Source organism: Quercus lobata, chromosome 3 (genome assembly GCF_001633185.2).
Source record: "Quercus lobata isolate SW786 chromosome 3, ValleyOak3.0 Primary Assembly, whole genome shotgun sequence".
Lineage (NCBI taxonomy): Eukaryota > Viridiplantae > Streptophyta > Magnoliopsida > Fagales > Fagaceae > Quercus > Quercus lobata.
This window is the reverse complement of record NC_044906.1, coordinates 46,782,557-46,799,477: the sequence shown is the minus strand read 5'-3', so window position 1 is coordinate 46,799,477 and position 16,921 is coordinate 46,782,557. Positions and strand designations below refer to the sequence as shown.

General features: G+C 31.8%; 1 protein-coding gene across 1 annotated transcript; it reads left to right on the top strand.

Moving 5' to 3' along the window:
• The first annotated feature begins 11,756 nt into the window (after positions 1–11,756).
• Positions 11,757–16,467, top strand: LOC115979621 (protein STRICTOSIDINE SYNTHASE-LIKE 10-like). Its single transcript, XM_031101675.1, has 3 exons — positions 11,757–12,833; positions 14,928–15,197; positions 15,758–16,467. Exons 1-3 carry the CDS (start codon positions 12,574–12,576, stop codon positions 16,293–16,295), a joined length of 1,068 nt encoding a protein of 355 aa, XP_030957535.1. The 5' UTR covers positions 11,757–12,573; the 3' UTR covers positions 16,296–16,467.
• Positions 16,468–16,921: the final 454 nt, after the last annotated feature.

Sequence of the window (16,921 nt, the reverse complement as noted above, 5' to 3'; positions counted from 1 at the left end):
GATAATTGCATTGCGTAATTGGTACAAGCACACGCCACTAATTAGTTGAGAATAGGAAGGTAAAAATCTGAAATTGGCACTAGTGTCTATCTGCTAATGTTCACTGAACATGATATTAGACTCAAGGATTTGGATTGGGTAGGTATTGCATGCACCCGTTGCAATTACCTCCTTTTCACTCACAAAATATTTTTACCATTTTTAATTTTTAATTTTTAACTTTTTCTCACTTTTTTTATATAAAGATTGATATTAAAAATTGTTCTTTTTTTTTAGAGAAAAATATTAAAAATTGTTTCTTTCAACTTTTAATCCCTCTCATTGATATCTATTGCATCAGACGTAATATTTTAGTTATTGTACTTTATCTCAATCCAATGTGTCAATGTGCTTAGATTAATTGGGTACATTTATTTATATTTGTGGCTTCTCTTCGCAGCCCCCGGCCAATAAGTCTTCAACTTGGTGGATTCTTATTTTTAGGAAGAGACTGCTTGACATAGATATGGATGTCATTTCCTGTCCAATTCAAACTTTTAAGTACTACAAGTCTACAACCTTTTGGCTCCTTTCATGCACTTGGATTGAGAAAATTTATACACACAAAAATTTGGCACTTGCTGATGTGGAGATTGTTGATAATATGTAAAAAAATATTTTAAAAAATGATATTAATAATGAGTCTAGAAGAAGACGAGTAAAAACTTGCCAATTAAATGTTGTGAAAAATGTGAAATTTTTTGTGGCTGTACTCTGTAGCATTGCTCACTTGGATTGCATTTGGACTCACCAATTCCTCCTTCCTTGATCAACAAAACTAATTAATATTATGAATCAGAAAAGGAAATTTCCAAGCTAGTCAAAAAGGGATTCAAACAAGTGGGGTTAAAGAGAAGTTGACTGTAATCTTAATGAAGAAATGCACTAAGGGGATGCCCAAATGAGTAGGAAATAATTGTTCTTTTTACCCAGTTGTGTGTTTGAATGGAGAAAAGAGCCAGTGTTTTGAAGCATCTGTACAACCCACATGATTTTGTCTTTGGGTCTGTCCCTCCAAAAAAGAAAGCATTATGAAGCCTTCAAAATAGTTGACACTCCCTATTCCCTAACCCACTCAACCCCAACACCCCTTCCCCCTCCACTCCCACCAAAATTAAAATTAAAATTCTCCTTCTCCCATCTACTATGATTCTCAACATAATACAGGGAATTCGGTCACCACTTCAACCTCAATGTTGGTCCATAACATATTATTCTCTCATGTATCGGCTTGGTAGCATTTAATTTATAGTTCGTCAATTGCAATATGTTATGCATATGATTTTCCTATTTTAAACTTTAGTTATTTTATAAAGAAAAATAAAACAAAATCATATGACATACTGTAATTAGTATGGAGTATAAATAAAACACCTAAAAAGTGAAGTAGCAATTTTGGTCACTTAAGTTTCAAAGGCCTTAATTGGTGCCACTTAGGAAAAATCAAATTAATTATTGTGGAATGCACTTGCTGATGGATCCTTTCATGTTCAAGTTAACAAATTTAAATCAAGCCACACTTTATAAAACTGGTTATAAGTAGAAAACTTGCAAATAACTATAACTAAGACTGCCTTGCCTTGGTTAACGTTGATGAAATGAATATATTTGCAGCAGCGATGTGGTGGTGGTGGTGGTGGTGGTGGGTACAAATTATATAAAAAAGACAGGTCAAATTTCACTGGAATTAGGATCATTCTCCTAAAAAGGTCATTTATTAAGAAATGGAAAAAGATTGGCATTTTAGCTACCTAATCTAATCAAAAGTCTTAATGGGATTTCGACTTTTGATACGCTTCCCCCTTAGTATAGAATAAACTCCTTTTCAAAAGATGCCATTTATTTAAGCCTAGGATACCTACCTACCTACCTCACATGCAAGCTTTTCTTTGTTTCCTTTTGTAGTGCATACACTCTGGCTACTCTACATTCGTAATCCCATTCCCACCCAAAAAAAAAAAAAAAAAAACACAGTGTTTAATGCTAACAGCTTTCATCCTGAGAGGAAACAGAGAAGGGTGACTGAGGACAGTTGAAAAGCTACCTCGCTCTCACAGCAAACGTAAACATATGGTGTTAAGAAAACAGGGTCCCACGCCCACCACTTTACTGTTTTGATGAATAATTTTGATCCCTCCCGTTCAGGAGACCCACACAGAATTCCTAAACCAGCGTTCATGATTGTTTCTCTACTCCTACAAGGAATGGAAAAAATATTATCTTACATTCATTTTTATTTATTATGTTATATCTAGGGGAGGAGCTACATGTTTGGGGGGGGGTGGGGGCCCCCTAAAATTTTTGAAATTTTTTTTTTTACTATATAGAAATATTTAATATTTTAATAATTAGTCCTAAAAAATGGACTTGCCCCCCCCCCTCCCTCAACTATTTGAGTTGGTCCAATAATGTTCTTAAAAAAAATTGTCCAATTTGTCTAGTAGTTATAGAGAACATATTTTTTCTCAAATTCATTTTTTATGGTAAAATGTGTTCTCATATTTTTTTAAATTTTGGATCATTTATGTCTTTGAACACTTTATTAATTCAATTGAAACTTTTTTACTCACAATGGTAGACAATTTGGTAACTTATATTGAAAATGAAAATTGTAAAAATTTCATTATGAAAGATGGTGAAAGATTAATTTAATTCTATGAAGCATTTAATTTTAAGGATTCACTATGAGATACTAATTTTTGTGTGTGTGTGTGTATAGATACATGTGTTTGTGTATGTGTACAAAAATTTGTATAGACTAATAAATTAGCAACACAAATCGGCCCCCTAAACAAAAATTTCTGGCTCCGCCCCTGGTTATATCAATATTCACAATTAGTGTAGAAATATTTACTCTCTTTTTGGTAAATACGGAATTTGCATAAAAATAGATAATAATATAAAAATAGTCTAAGAGTATCATTGTCTAATATAAAATTCACCTACTAGGTGTTTTATGTTTGTATTGGTTGGGGAAGAGACGGATCTAGATTTCAAATTATGGGGATTGGAGTATAAAAAAAAAAAAAAAAAAAAAAAAAAAAAAAAAATCCACATAGACACACTTTAGAAATATATATATAAGGACACGATTTGGCTCCCAAGCCTAAAGGATGTATGAACTTAGGCCCAAAGAGTCCAATATAATGAATTTGTAGAGAGTGAGTTAGAAAACTGGGTTTTAATGAGTAAGACAAAAAGTAAAGTGGATCCAGATGACAAGAAAATAAAGATAGACTGGTTTAATATAAAGAAAATCATACTTGGCATAGTTTGAGAAGATCAGTTCTTATATATTGATTCTCAAGTTTGATTACAAGTTCCACTCTTGATTGCTACAGTCTTTTTCTCTCAATTTTTCGATCCCCTTCTCTCATTGCCTTCTTCCTACTTTATACTATCCCTTGCCTTCATCTCTACCCTCCACGTGTAGGTTAGATTGTTGGTGTTGATCCCTGTCACATCAGCACCTTCCTAAAGTCTCTGGAGAGTAGCCATAAGGCTGAAAACTATAGTTCAGGTATCACTTCCTCATTAATGCTGCTAGAGAGTTAGTTGTAGAGTATTCAATGCGGTGGTAGCAGTTTTCTCTTGGATATTTCCTAGCCCCCATCCCTCTTGTACATTCATAATGCACATCCTTATCAATAGAACCTCCTAGAACGTCACCCTAGATGATAGGACACATATTTTGATCTTCGTTTCGTTTAACCGAGGGGATATTCCTTCTCAGCTCACCTCTCCCAACCTTTACAGTCATAGCTTGCTCGTGAAGTTCAAAGTCTTATGTTTTCCTTACTATTGATCTATTCTCGGACCACTAAGTCTCCTCGAACAAGGCCCAAGACTCAATATATATTTAGGCCTATGTCCCCACAATATATATATATATATATATATATATATATTTTAGAGCGGTCATTAAGAAACTTAAATTTTACAAAATCTAATTAAAAAAAAAAAAGTAGATACATAAGTCTTACAATTTTACGTCTACAAATTTTCTTATTTTGAAATCATTGTATGATACTCTTATTATCAATGCTGCAAGTTACTTCTCTTTCAAAATTTTAGTTCAATAAAAATTTTCTTGAGCTTTTTCTTTTTGTTTGTAAGGGCTTAATATATTATTAAAGGGATCAAAGTTTAAAGAAAAAGCTTGACTACAAACTTAGTTGTAGCCTATCATTATAACTCTCACTTAACAAATTAACATGACTACATATATTGAAAATCTAACTATAGAATTGCATGTTTTTTTATGTTCTTAAAACACATGTCAAATTTCATACCAATCAGATGTTATTTACTATTCGATTCATAAACTTATTTTTTATGTATAATTTTAGACTACAAAAACTTGAAATTTAAATATTTGATTGATGATATAACCATTGATTTTAGTTCTTCTTGAAATTCTGCAAGTATGGAAGATGTAAAAAGAAAATGTAATCCAATGGTGAATTTTTCAAAATTCGCATCCAATAAAAAAATATATTGAGTGGAATTGTAGCCTTAATTTACAACCAAATTTGTTGCCAAACTTTGTTCAAAGTTTAATTTGTTCATAAATTTGTGACCGTCTTAAATTTTCTTAAAGGGTAAGAAAAAATCAAAAAATTTTAAATTTTATATATATTAATTATTTTTTTCCAAATTAGGGTAGTCCTATGATCACCCTACCTTCAATGTGGAGCAGCCCTAAATAGCCATTCATATAGTATAAACAAACTATAAACCAAGAAAATACATAAAATCATTGTATCTTAATACATTAAGATGCAATCATCTACCAACAAAAATGGGAAAAAAAAAAAAAAACACAAAATAATATTGTTTCTTCATACTAGGCTGGCTAGCATTTTTTAATTTTTTAATTTTTTTTAAAAGTTTTGTTTTGCTTAAGTTTTTGGATTGGGTAGTTACTAAGTGGGTTGAACTAGCTAGGCTGATTGGAGTGAAGAAATATAACTAATAAAAAAAATTGGTATATATTTATGTTATATCAATATTCACAATTTGGTATATATTTATGTTATTAAAAAAAAAAAAAAAAAAGGCTGATTGCAACATTATGTTATATCAATATTCACAATTAAATTTGGCATTACCTTATTTTCATTGAATTCTTTTATTTGAAAAAAAAAAGTTACATAAAAATAAAGAAGTGGTGTCCCACTCGATGGTTAAACTATTTTACTCCCAATCCATGAAACACCCTCGAAACCCTATGGACCAATAGTATAGTGGATGGAATTTGGGGTCTCCACATTTACGACAAATACTTCAAATCCATTGAGTCCACTATCCAAGTGCCCCCAAAATTATAATTAGAATAGTTGTCTTCTTTTCTATTTCCTACGAAAGGAGATACGAAATCCTTCTAGTGGTGCCAAACTAGGATTTTGGCCCCGCAAGATGAAGTCACATGTAGTTAAACTCGGGGACGGTGTTAGGTGAGGGTCCACAGGGGCCGAGGTCCCTCGACTTTAAGGGGAAAAAAAAGGAGGTATATTCTCTATAATTTTATATTTGACCCCCTCTTCCAAAAATCTTGACCTCCCTCCCCTAAAATTTACATAGATTTCATTATAAGAACATTTGCATCAATTGTTGTAAAATAGCATAAGGTCTCAAATCTGTTCAATCAACCTCAAAATACACCCATATCAATTTATGTGTCATTGTGCAAAAATACATTTGTGCAACAATAATTGTGTACATTTACACACAATTATCATAACTATGCAAATGAATATTTTAATAATTCTTTAACTGAGAGCATTAGTTTTTGGTTGAGGAAGAGAGAGAAAAATGATTTGGGAAAATAATAAAAATTGATAATGAAATAGATTTTAATCAAATGTAATGTAAAATAGATAATAGGATGTGGGATGTTTTAAGAGGTGAGTATGTAAAATAGAAAAAATAGGTCCTTACGCTAAAATAGACATAAATTTTGCACGAGCTAATACAAATGCTTTATTATAATAAGAAATAATAGTGTTTTGTGTCTTTGTTAGTAGATGATTACATTGTAATGTATTACAAAATAATGATTTTGTATCTTTGTCCTTGTTGATAGTTTGTTAATACTATAAATGACTACATATTTAGAATTTTTTTTTTTCTTATACCTTGGCTCCCCCTAATTCAAAATCTTAACTTCGTCCTAGTTAAACTTTAATGTTGCATCTGTTTGTTTGTTTTTTATTTTTTATTTTTTTTAGTAAGGTATATATTTATATTCCCATAAAAAAAAAAAGTATTTCTAAGGCTCTTAGAATATCTACACGCATTATCCGTCTTATTAGAATCATATTCATTTTGTTTTTATAAATAAACCATTCAGTGGTGAAGATTTAATTTTTCATAAATATAGAATATGCTTGTGATGTCACGTAATATACATTCATAAAAAATTAAATTTTAATCAGAAATAAACATAATATCTAAAATAAATGGGAATGATTTTATCAAATGCCATTAAAAATAAGAATAAAACTTAGGTACAGTACTTTAGGTATTGTTCCTTTTAAAATTCAGTTATGTGGCTTTTTTTCTCGTGACATGGAAGTATATTTTTAGTTAAGTAGCTACATTGCTAAATTTTAAGAAAAGAACCTAAGAAATAATAACTAAATACTGTACCTAAGTTTTACCTTTAAAATAAATTCATGAAGTGGCAACCAATTAAAAGTGTTAATAAAAATTAGAACTATAATTGAACAAAGTTGTTTATGAATAACTTGAAATCAAATTGGAAAAAAGATTGTTAATTAAGTTCTTTTTAATTAGCAGATAATTAGCCTAACTAGGCTTAGACTTGAAAAGTAGTTCAAATTCAAACATAATAATGTGTTCATGATCAATCTAGTAAATATGAACCTCAAATTGACTATATATATAATATTATGTGTTTATATGTATGTAAAAAAGTTTGTTTTGTAGTACAAATTATATATGTTTTTTAACAGCACAGGGTTAAAAAATTTAATTTTTATAAGTTAATAAAATACAAATTATTCAATTCAATTAATTCAAAAATTTAATCTTAACTATAATTTTATTATCATTTATTAGCATAGATCTCTGAAGGGGTAAAAAATTTGTTATGCAAAAAAAAAAAAAAAAAAACTTTGAATATATAATCTTCAGCATGTTGATAATGCCATAAATTTAAATCTCACAATTAAAAGAAAGAGAATAAAATAAAGGCAAAATAAAAGAAAACTCCACCGCCCCACCCCCCGCGGGGGGGCAAGACCAATCAACACCCTATCTCAATAATTTGATTTAACATCTTTTAGAACCATTAGAGAAAGTAAGTGGAAATATCAACAATAAGACAAAGATCGTCTTAAAAGCAAAATAAAGAGAGACCATATACCAGACAAGGTTAACAAAGAATTGCCTCTAATTGTCCAATTGAATAAAAAGTTAATCTACTTTAGTACACGGATAATACACCCTGGCATCCATCCATTCATCACCAGTAATCGAGGAAAAACGTTTTTCTTACCATTGTTGTAGAGTTTGATGAGTCTGGCGAGTATATTCGGCGAAAAAAATGACAAAAACAAATTAAAGATGAAAGTAAACAGAAAGTTTATATTAAACTTTTCCTGGACTTGTTGCTCAATTGGTTGAAAATTCTTTATGTTTTCGATAGAAGTATATATATATATATATATATATATATATATATATATATAGAGGATTCTGGCATTTTACCCCTTATTTTGAAAAAAATTAGCAACATGTCCCTGTTTGCAAACTATATAGGAGCGTGCCCCTGTTTCGATACTCAATTATCCTAAAATCGAGTTCAATTAAATACTCGATTTGTAGAAAATCGAATTATGCCCGATCAAACTTAAAAAAATATAAAATAAAAAAAAAAAATTTCCATGGAACTCGAGTTTCAGGAAATCGAGTTCCATGCAAAAAAAAATTTTATAAGTGTGATTGCTCTATATTCAAGAAGCCCTATAGTGGCGTTTTTAAGCCCAATAGTGACGTTTTAAAGCCCTATAGCGGCGTTTTCCTGCAAATATTTTTAGAAGTGTGATTGGCCCATATTCACGGTGCCCTATAGTGGCGTTTTTAAGCCCTATAGTGACATTTTAAGGCCCTATAGCGGCGTTTTTCTGCAAAATTTTTTATAAGTGTAATCGCTTTGTTCTGGGTGCCCTATAGTGATTTTTTTAGGCCCTATAGTGACGTTTTTAAGCCCTATAGTGACGTTTTATAGCTTTATAGCGGCGTTTTCCTGCAAAAAAATTTTATAAGTCCCCATACCAAGTTCAAGGGGCCCTATAGTGGCGTTTTTAAGCCCTATAGTGACGTTTTTAAGCCCTATGGCGGCGTTTTGGAACTCGACTTCCCTAAAGTCGAGTTCTATGCTTTTTTTTTTTTTAGTTTTATTTGAAATAACTCGATTTTCTATGAATCGAGTATTTTAATGAAACTCGATTTTAAAGTAATCGAGTATCGAAACAGGGGCATATCCCTATATAGTTTCGAAAAAGGGGCATATTGCTAATTTTTTTCAAAATTAAGGGCAAAAGGCTAGAATCTCCTATATATATATATATATATATATATATATATATATAACTTTAGTACACGGATAATACACCCTGGCATCCATCCATTCATCACCAGTAATCGAGGAAAAACGTTTTTCTTACCATTGTTGTAGAGTTTGATGAGTCTGGCGAGTATATTCGGCGAAAAAAAATGACAAAAACAAATTAAAGATGAAAGTAAACAGAAAGTTTATATTAAACTTTTCCAGGACTTGTAACTCAATTGTTTGAAAACTCTTTATGTTTTCAATAGAAGCATATATATATATAAGGTTGGGTTCAAGTTACGCATAGTGTAACTCACCATCCAATAACTTATTATAGAATTTATATTTCGAAAATTCTACAATTGAATTACATATTTTATATGTTCTGAACATTTATGCCAATTGGATGTTATTTATTATTCGATTAATAAAATCATCTTTTATGCGTTATTTTAAATTACAAAAACTTGAATTTAAACAATTAATTGATGACATGGTTATTAATCTTTGGTCACTTTGAAATTTTGCAAGTATAAAGAATATACAAAGATAATATAATCTAATAGTGAATTTGTCAAAATTCGTATCCAATTAAAAAATTTTGAGTGGTGTAAATTTCTTTCATAAACATTTTAGGACAATAAATTTCTCCTCATACATGCACATTTTGGTAGCCAAAGTAGTAAAAATATGTTATATTTCATCTTTTGCAACTTTTTGTTTTCTATCTATTATATTCTAATTCTCTTTCTCATTTGAGTTACCTATTATTGAAACCAATAATTTTCTCTCCATAAAGTTTTGGTAGTGGAAAAATAATTAAATGTCTTCTCTTAGACATTTTCATCTTCATCTTCTATTTCGATAAACATTTACATGCCTAAACACAACTTCTCTTCTATTATGTTTGTTGATGATGTCGAAAAGGTCACCAGTGAGCCACAGGTACTTGCGCACTTGAGATAGCTCCTGCACAACACAAAAGAAAAGACCTTGCAGAGAGCACCGGTGTGGTGCTGGCCAAGTACCCTTCGAAGGACAAGTTAGAACTTCTTACAACTCTAGAGTGCTAGAGAGGGGTGAATTATGCGTACCTTGGCTAGTGAGGGTATTGGGGCTTTTATAGTAGTAGAGGGTTGACATCTCTTCCTTGGTGTGGAAGTCTTTTCCTTATAGGAGTCTTCTTAGGCATATTTGGCGGGATCCTTTCCTTATAGGGATCCTTTGAGTAGCATCAAATGTGGAGGGCAAGACATTTCCTTATATATGCAATCGTGGGCAGCAAGTAAACTTGCATCAGGGTTGTCAGCTTATTTATTTCCTTCAGCCTTACTGGCGTCAGTTTGTTGATGTCGTCAGTCTTTAGGTGTGTTGCGGACTCCCCTTATTGCCCCAATTTAGAACATCATTCGTTGACTCCTACAAGAGGAAGTTGACGGTTGTAACTGTACCCGTCAGCTTGATGACTTTATCTAAAATCGTTAGCTTTATGCTTTATATAAGTAAGTACTATTTTTATCCTTATCAGCTGCCCCCTACTTTACATTCTCGTCGTTTTAAACTGACGGGTTGTGGAGTTAAGTTTTTATTGGTTAACTATCTTTTGGTTCAGAGGAGCGGGAAAATCATTTATGAGTGATTCCTCGAGCCGCCAACCATTTAATGCTTCGACACATGGCGCACTCTCGTTGGCCTCGTTTCTGGACGAGGGCGTTGCCACGCCTTCCGCACATTTTTCTTCCTATATATATGATGACTTGCATAATTAAGTGTAATTTATCACTTCTCAACTTTAAACTTTAGTCTAATTTTAATTATTTTGTTGATTTTAGACTTGATTTTTGTTATTTAAATTTTATTTCAGATTTGAAGAAAATGAAGATTTACTCAAATAAAGAGACATGAAGCAGCTGAAAAAGGTTTTGTGCTGAACACTTGGGCTGAAAAAGGGCAATACGTAGTGGCTAAAGGCAGAAAAGAAAGGCAGGAAGAAAAGAAACAAAAAGAAGGAGGCGCTGAACCACAAACTGAAAAAGGATTTTGGGCTGAAGAAAAAAACGTTTTGGGCTGAATATAATATTTTTGGGCTGAACTGAAAAAGTATTTTGGGCTGAGGCAAAAACGTTTTGGGCTGAAAAAAGGTTTTTGGGCTGAAGTAAAAAAGGGCAACACGTCTAGAAGAAAAAAGAGAAGAAAGAGGCGCTTAAAAAGAAAAGTGTGCTGAAACAGAAAAAAAGAAAAGAAAAGAAAGTGGGTAGAAACAAGAAAGCGGGCTGAAACAGAAGAAAAGAAAGAAAGAGGGCTGAACAGAGAACAAAAGAAAAGAGTATTGAAACAAGAAGGAGGGCTGAAGCAGAAAAGACACTGAAAAAGATTCTTTTGCATTCATTTTTTCCTTCAAATCTTCTTAGAAAAATTATGGTGAATTCGTTTATGTTGAATTTAATTTTTAGCATGAACTAAATTTTCTTTATTCTAGGAAAACGATGTAATCTAGTTCCGAACTATGCTTGCTTTTCTATGTTAATTTGAACAATTTCTCTTCATGTTTGTTTGATTTATTCTAAGCTTATTGCTTCTAATTAACTCGCCATTAATTAGATGATTTTAATCTTGTGATTTGCTGTCGAAAGAGGGAATTATAAGATAGATCTTGAATATTTCAGCATCGGTCTTAATTATAGAGATCGAAAGACTTGTATGAACCTATGTAGTATTAAAATCGTTGGTCTTAATGCTTTCTTACTTTATTAAATTGCATACTCTTGTGTAAATTGATGAATAAGAATATTTCCAATTGACTGTTGAAAGAGGCTTTTGGAAGAGTTTGGAGATTGCTAACAAAGAGAGAGAATTAAATTCAATTAGCTAGATGAGTAAAGCATAGTGAGGTATTAAATTCAATTGAAGCATACTTTATTATAAGATTGCTCATTGTTTAGCTAGACATGTTATTACAATTTCATATTTGGTTGTGTAGATAGAGGATGTTCCATTACAACTCTTTTCTATACTTCAGGTTGATTTAGCCGACTTTTCTTAATCTATTGGTCTATGTTTTCCCCCCTCAAAAAAAAAAAAAAAAAAAAAAAAAAAAAAAAAAAAAAAAAAAAAAAAAAAAAAAAAACCTCATGACCTCAATTTATTTATAGGAAAAAACTATTATTTTGGGGTTTGCGTTAGTGTTAGCCTCTATTTAGGATTTTCAAAAATATTCGATTTTTCCCTTTTTAAGTGCAAACCACACCTAGTGATTACAGATATTATCTTTCTCTCTATTGATTTTCAAAGTTGTAATTTCTCCCATGGTAAACGTATAGGCAATTCAATTGCCCATTTTCTAACTAGAAAGGCTAATTCTAGCAATGAGCTACAGTTTTGGATTGATTACCGTCCTGATGACATAGCTCTTTTTGTAATTCGCTTTGTAATTTTTCTTTCTTGAAATAAACTTGACCTGTTAGGTCTGGATACTAGAAAAAAAGTGCAAACCACACCTAACACTGTTTGTATTCCTTTTCCTAACTTCTTTTAGTTACCACAATACAGTCCCACAATAATTATATTATGGAAATTATATGCGTCGAGACATTATTTAGGTAGAAAATAATAGATGGATAATAGTCAGAGATGGAAAAGAAAGGAGAAAAAGATTTGGAGCCGGAAAATTTTCTAACAGGTGTGATTTATTTTTGGGGGAAATTAAATACTTTGGGGCATTAACTCAAACCTCCCAGACAGATTTTTTATTTTACCCTTTATTTATTTTTGTTTAGAAAAATATAGATAAACAGCAATTACTACTTTGAACTGACAAGTGAGAAGTGAGTAGTTAGGACATAAGACGTAGTTACAACTTACAAGCACAAGTCCCTATAACTATAAGTGCCACAAACTACATATATAGCACGATAGTGTACTGCTATGAAGCCACATATCTTAATTTGTTTGCTGCCATGAAGCCACTTTTTGCTTCCTCCGTTTTGTTCTTCCTTGTAATAATATTCATAGCTCCTACTCTCACCCTGTCTGTTACCATTGATCATCACCTCGAAAACTACAACCAAATGGAGCTCCCTGGTGCAGTTGGCCCTGAAAGTATAGCCTTTGATTGCCATGGAAAAGGACCATATGTGGGGGTCTCAGATGGTAGAATCCTCAAGTGGCAAGGAATACATTTAGGTTGGAAAGAGTTTGCCATCGTCTCTGCAAACAGGTAAAATTTAACATACATATATATACATAACATTAATGATCAGTCATAAATCATTCTCCTATGTTTTCTAATGTCAATAATTCGAGAGTACACATATCAAACCTTAGCCTTGTTTTGACTGTCACCTTTAAGTTTTGTCATTTTAGCCAAGAAACAAATGCGATTCAAGTCAAGCATAACCTAAATGTTTTCTTATTCATGTTGGAGGCATGCATGCAACGTTTGAAAATTTGTTAGAAACCATAATTCTTTCTCTGGGGCACAGAGTTATAAGCAGGTTGTTGTTGAATTTGTAGGCATGTCATTTTAAAAAATACGAGTAAGACAAGAACATGCATGGCATTTTGTCATTTTTTTTTTTTTTTTCATAAATAAAATCGGAGGATGGGAGATTTTGTCAAATTTTGATTATTGAGCTACTATTAATTCCTAGAAAATCGTGGACATGATCTTTATTTCATTTGGAATGGAGAGAATCCATTATTTATATATATATATATATATATATATATATTTTGTCAAATCATGTAAAAGTTTAAATAATGTTGGAATTAATATACATTTAAATTTATAATATTCAATCGAAATTCATTTCTAATAAAGTGGATAATTTTTCCTAAAAATTTGTCCATTTTTGTTAGAACTTCCATACAAAATGATTTAATAACCAAATTATATTTTTTATTGATTACCCCACTCTTAATTTTTAGGTGGATTTTCATTTATAGTTTAGGTTGTAACGAATTTAACAATACATTTTCCAAATTAACAATTTAAACTAAAATTTTTTAAAAAGTAACAAATTAAACTTTATAGTTTCAAAATAAACAAATTAAATTATAAGATTTTTCAGAAATAATTAAACCTTTAACCTATATTAAACCTTAAATACAATGAATGATATTCGCTTAGATGGGGATGAGATTAAATTTATTAATTTTTGAAAACTCATAACTTACTTTGTTACTTTCAAATTACAAATTTTAATTTGTTACTTTTTAAACCACGAATAGGGTTTAAACCCCTTAAATTATGAGGTTTAAAATGCAACTTTGCATAAATTTGGTTATTTAATTTGAAGTGTTGGGTTCTAAGACTTTAGGTTTAAATGTATTATAACTTCATTTTGTAATGTTGACAAACCATGATCAAAACGTTTAGTCTTGTTTTAGACTTGCTCAAAGTATGTTTATTTGTAAAGTTAGAATTGAGTGTATTGCAGGATTTACTGTGTAAATCTGTCTGACTTGATCAATCGAGAATTAGACTCAATCGATCAAAGCTCGTGCAGATTGTTTTTCTGCAGAAATTTCCAACTCAGCCTAAGCCCATTTGACGTGTAGGGTTTTATGTTTTGCCTTAAGTATAAAAGGAAAAACCCTAGACACGTTTTGTTGTTATTGTTTATGCTGTGTATATGAATCTCTTGTGAGATCTAGATGTGTTTGCCTTCACATATATTTAGGGTTATCAAGAATCAAGATTATGTCAAGAGCTTGATGATCAGTTTGATTGCTGCATAAAGAACTTAAAGATACACAAGTGGGAGTACTTGTGGTTGCTGTGAATTCAAGAGAGAAGTAGTTTGTGGACTCGGAGTTGTCACATGGTCGTGGTAGTAAGTTTCCTACTCGAGGTAGCAATAGGATGTTAGTGGTTTAAGTCACTATTGTGTAAACTTTAATTCTCTATAGTTGATTTTTTTACCTTGAGGATAGCTAGATTAAATCCTCCTCAGGTTTTTCACCAGTTTGATTTTCCTGGGTTATCATATCGTTATGTTATTTATTTTCCGCACTTTACAATGATATGATATATTTGTATTAACCTAGATTTGAATAATTTGACTAAGTAATCACTTGACTAATTGACTAGGTTAATCTGGTTGTGTTTTAAAGGGTCTAAAAACGTACACAAAGATTGGAAAGCATAACTTGGAAATTGTTTGCTTCTCATGACATTTACATGCATCAAATACGAAGCGTGCATCATTAGGATATTGAACGAGTTTTGTACTTCCTTCATGATGGGTTGTTAACTAAAAACATTTGTCGAAATATTCAACTGAGCAAACCTGCTCTTATATTTGATCAGGGATAGGGAGCTTTGTGATGGCTCAACCAAGCTCGAGAATGAACCAAAGTGTGGAAGACCACTAGGCCTCAAATTCAACCCTGCAACTTGTGATCTTTATATTGCAGATGCCTACTTTGGGCTCTTAATGGTAGAACCCCATGGCGGTGTGGCCAAACGACTTGCCACTTCTGCTGAAGAAGTCCCCTTTCGATTCACAAATGCTTTGGACATCGACACCAAAACTGGAGTTGTTTATTTTACTGACAGTAGCATTTTTTTTCAAAGAAGGTATATAACTTTTCCCTCTTTTTGTCGGTCTCATTCTTTTTTTGAAGATGCAAATAAAAATAGAGGCGCAATAAATAATATCTTTTAGGAGATATGTAAGGACTAACCAAATAAACACACCTAAACTTCCTCATTTACAAGGGAAAAACAATCAGCCTAACCAAAATATGAATAAGAGTATTAAGAAGAGGTAGATTTAAGGACAACTAGGGAAATGTCCCATACACAACACAGGATTGATCTATTTTGAAACAAAGTTAATGTCCCAGCTTCAAAATTAAGACATTATTTGGATGCTACCGATCCTATGCCAAAGATGGATATTCAATTCCTACCTTGCCTACTCCATTATACAATTATTTCTTTTTTACCAAATTCACTTAACTTTTTAAAATCATGGCTTTTGATAAAAACATCCTAAAAGGAGAAAAGATATAATTAAACAAGAATTTAGTGAGCAATGTTGAACTCGGTTAGTTAAGCTGAAAATGTAAAAGATGAGATTATTTTCTTTCATTCTTTTAATTTTCCCATAACTTTCTCCTCTCCTTATGTGAAAGGGTATGGTTACTTGTAATCCTAAGCGGAGACAAAACAGGCAGGTTGATGAAGTACGACCCACGTACCAAAGAAGTGAGTGTGTTGCTGAATGGCTTAGCATTTCCAAATGGTGTGGCTCTAAGCAAGGACAACTCCTACCTTGTACTTGCGGAGAGTGGCAAATTCAGAATTCTAAGGTTTTGGCTTAGAGGCTCCAAGACCAAGAGTCATTCTTCAGAGGTATTTGCTCAACTTAGAAGATGCCCAGATAACATTAAGAGAACCAGGAAGGGAGAGTTTTGGGTGGGATTGAATAGTGGAAGAGAGATCATAAATAATCTAGGTTGTCACATAATTAATCTACAAAATGAAAATTTGTCCTTACGGTTGATAAAAGATCCAGTGGCAACCAAATTTGATAAAGATGGAAAGGTGATAGACGTGTTGGATGGAAATGGTGGTAATGCATTTGACTCAGTAAGTGAAGTTGAAGAATTTAATGGCAGACTGTGGATAGGGTCCTCAGTGAAGCCTTACCTTGTTATCGTCAAACTTTAGATATTTCTTTGCTTTACAGGATGATTTATGATTATGATTATGATTATACATCATACATACATATATATGGAGTACTTACTTAAAACTCCACTGGTGTGCTATCGCAGGAAACCAAAAATAAAACCTATACTCCTAAAAATATATGTAGTAGTGCGAGTAAGGATCATTCCCACGGAGAGTATCTAGCTTAGTTTTATGCTATGTGAACAAGGAGGGGGGGTTTTGAGTATAATGAAAACAATTTTAAGAAAAACAATTAAGGAACAATTCAAATTAAAGTATTGAATTCAATCAAAAGAACAAACCTTGATCTAAGTCAACATCCACCATCGGAATTTTACAACTAATCATCGATGCAAGTATATATCAATTCACACTTTGAATATTCACCGTTAGAACTATTTTCCTATCTCTCCTTAGTCGCAGTTAATTAAAAAACAAGCAATCTAATAAACGCTTACTACTAAACAACCCAAGACAAGCGCTAAAGGTTTAATCTAGTAACATCCTTAAGAATTAGAGAGATCGATGAAACTAAACAGCACAAGCACAAGCGGTTGTATTTAATTTAGTCGAGTGTTCTTCCTAAGATCTAATAATCTCTTACGCAACAAATCATTAAATCT

Coding starts and splice junctions, on each gene's coding strand:
- LOC115979621 (XM_031101675.1), top strand. CDS start 12,574: ATGAAGCCACTTTTTGCTTCCTCCGTTTTGTTCTTCCTTGTAATAATA. Junction 12,834..14,927: donor GCCATCGTCTCTGCAAACAG/GTAAAATTTAAC, acceptor ATATTTGATCAG/GGATAGGGAGCTTTGTGATG. Junction 15,198..15,757: donor AGCATTTTTTTTCAAAGAAG/GTATATAACTTT, acceptor CTTATGTGAAAG/GGTATGGTTACTTGTAATCC.